The sequence below is a fragment of the Sinocyclocheilus anshuiensis genome, unplaced genomic scaffold (assembly GCF_001515605.1).
Source record: "Sinocyclocheilus anshuiensis isolate Anshui unplaced genomic scaffold, SAMN03320099.WGS_v1.1 scaffold701, whole genome shotgun sequence".
NCBI classification, from domain to species: domain Eukaryota; kingdom Metazoa; phylum Chordata; class Actinopteri; order Cypriniformes; family Cyprinidae; genus Sinocyclocheilus; species Sinocyclocheilus anshuiensis.
In genome coordinates, this window is record NW_015539895.1 from 1,309,096 (window position 1) to 1,310,902 (window position 1,807).

General features: G+C 36.5%; 1 protein-coding gene across 2 annotated transcripts in view; it reads right to left on the reverse strand.

The window, feature by feature from the left end:
- Nucleotides 1–1,807, reverse strand: part of LOC107685932 (F-box/LRR-repeat protein 16-like) — a 22,612-nt gene that overhangs the window by 8,990 nt on the left and 11,815 nt on the right. The window contains exon 3 of one of the 2 annotated variants that reach the window (XM_016482697.1): nucleotides 1,478–1,807. In XM_016482697.1, coding sequence (XP_016338183.1) covers nucleotides 1,478–1,807 — 330 coding nt within the window. The remainder of the gene's footprint in view (nucleotides 1–1,477) is intronic. The other variant, XM_016482696.1, reaches the window with a different exon arrangement.

Genomic DNA, 1,807 nt, shown 5'->3' on the forward strand with positions numbered 1-1,807 from the left:
AGGTTATTAAAGATGGTCCAAATATATATATATATATATATATATATATAATATATATTTCCAGTGTGTGGCCCAATTAATGTACATCTGAATATTTAAGCCAATTCTTTGGGATTAACAACAAATGTTTGCATTTAGATTGTCCGCAACTAATGGATTGTGTGACCCCACTGACCTAGTTACTGAGCCAAAAAAAAAAGGGAACAATGTGCAGATTTTCTGTTTTTAATCACTTAAAGGTTTCAGGCCAGGGACATCTTATATTTATAATGAAGGGACCAATGGCTAAGACAAAATGCAAATGAACGAGCTAATTTCAGCAAGAAAAACAACTCTTGAAGGCAGGAGTCTGCTCTCTTATTGAGTACTTGGTCATGATCCAAGCGTTGTGCTGTGATATCTGCCCTGCCCTATATAATTCACAAACAAGCCCGAGGTGCACAGTCCTCTCTCGGACAGAAGAAACTCCACAGCCTCTATCACTGCACATGCTGGTTTGCATATCTGAGGGGAAAAAGCTTGGATGCCGTCACAAACAATTTGAGAGTTCACCATGGCAACAAAAGCCCAGTCCTAGAATAGCAACAGCATAGAGACAAGTGTGATGAGTGTGATCATTGCTGCATGTTCTTGCAAAACACAATTGTTTCTAACCATGTATGCAAGATGTTCCGACCAAATTACCATCCAGCTAATTATTTAATCATACTTAGGGGTGGGTGGTAAATGATGGAGATCTTAAATTCTAAGGATTAATTTTTAAGAGTAATCATGGTTCAACTCATGTTTGAAATACTACATGAACTTTTCATAATTAATCAGTAATTTAGAAGTAAATACTTTACAAATGGACCTCTTTCACAGACTGTGTTGACATGTTTCCACAGTTTATTTATATTTTCATTTTTTAAAAATGGAATGTGCATTTTATAACTATACCTACCTAATGTTATAGTACCCTAAATCACAGAACACAAGATGTTTTTCTAATACAATGGCTGAGGGAACGATGGCAACTTTGACATTTTCTTTTCTGACCAAACAATCAATCTCTCAATGTCTTTCCCTCTTTTGTAAAATTATAGAAATGCTATCGTTGATTTTTTTCCCTTTGCTATTGGAACAAATTTGAACATAAAAATTATATTTGTTGTAGTTTTCATTTACCACTATTGAAGTTTATCATCTACGAGGACTTATGTTTCTGAGAACCCCAGAAATGTAAAAAGAGTACATTAAATGTAAATTCATTTTATTGAATTTAAACACAAAATCTGACTATTGCAAAGCAAAATGTTAGAATATTCATAACACAATAAGCTTGGCATTATTTTATTGGAAGCAGTTTGCAGTGTATTATTTATTTATTTTGTATATACTTTTGGTATAAATCTCTACCTGTTGATAGATTTTGACCATTACACATTATACACGTTTTTTTTGCATTCAAATGATATCTGAATTGCTTGATAATTACCTCAAGTCCCGCATCCGTTATAGTCGACCTCTTTAGACTGACAGACTTGACTCCCTTCTTTGACAATGGATAGTTGTCAATGAACTCACAAATGTCCAAATCAGAGACCCCCACCAGACAGAAGGACTGGAAGCCTCTGAGAGCAAAAGCCTGCAGGCTGACAAACTCCTTCTCCCCATTGGGCAGGATAGTGTAGAGCTCCTTGGCATGTAGAATGGGCGTCACACCTTCCCAGAACTTGGGCTGGTAGAGCACTTTCCGCCACGTCTTGCACACCTGGGCTAGAATGCACTTTTCTGCCGTGGTGAAGTACCATAAGAGCCGGTTCAG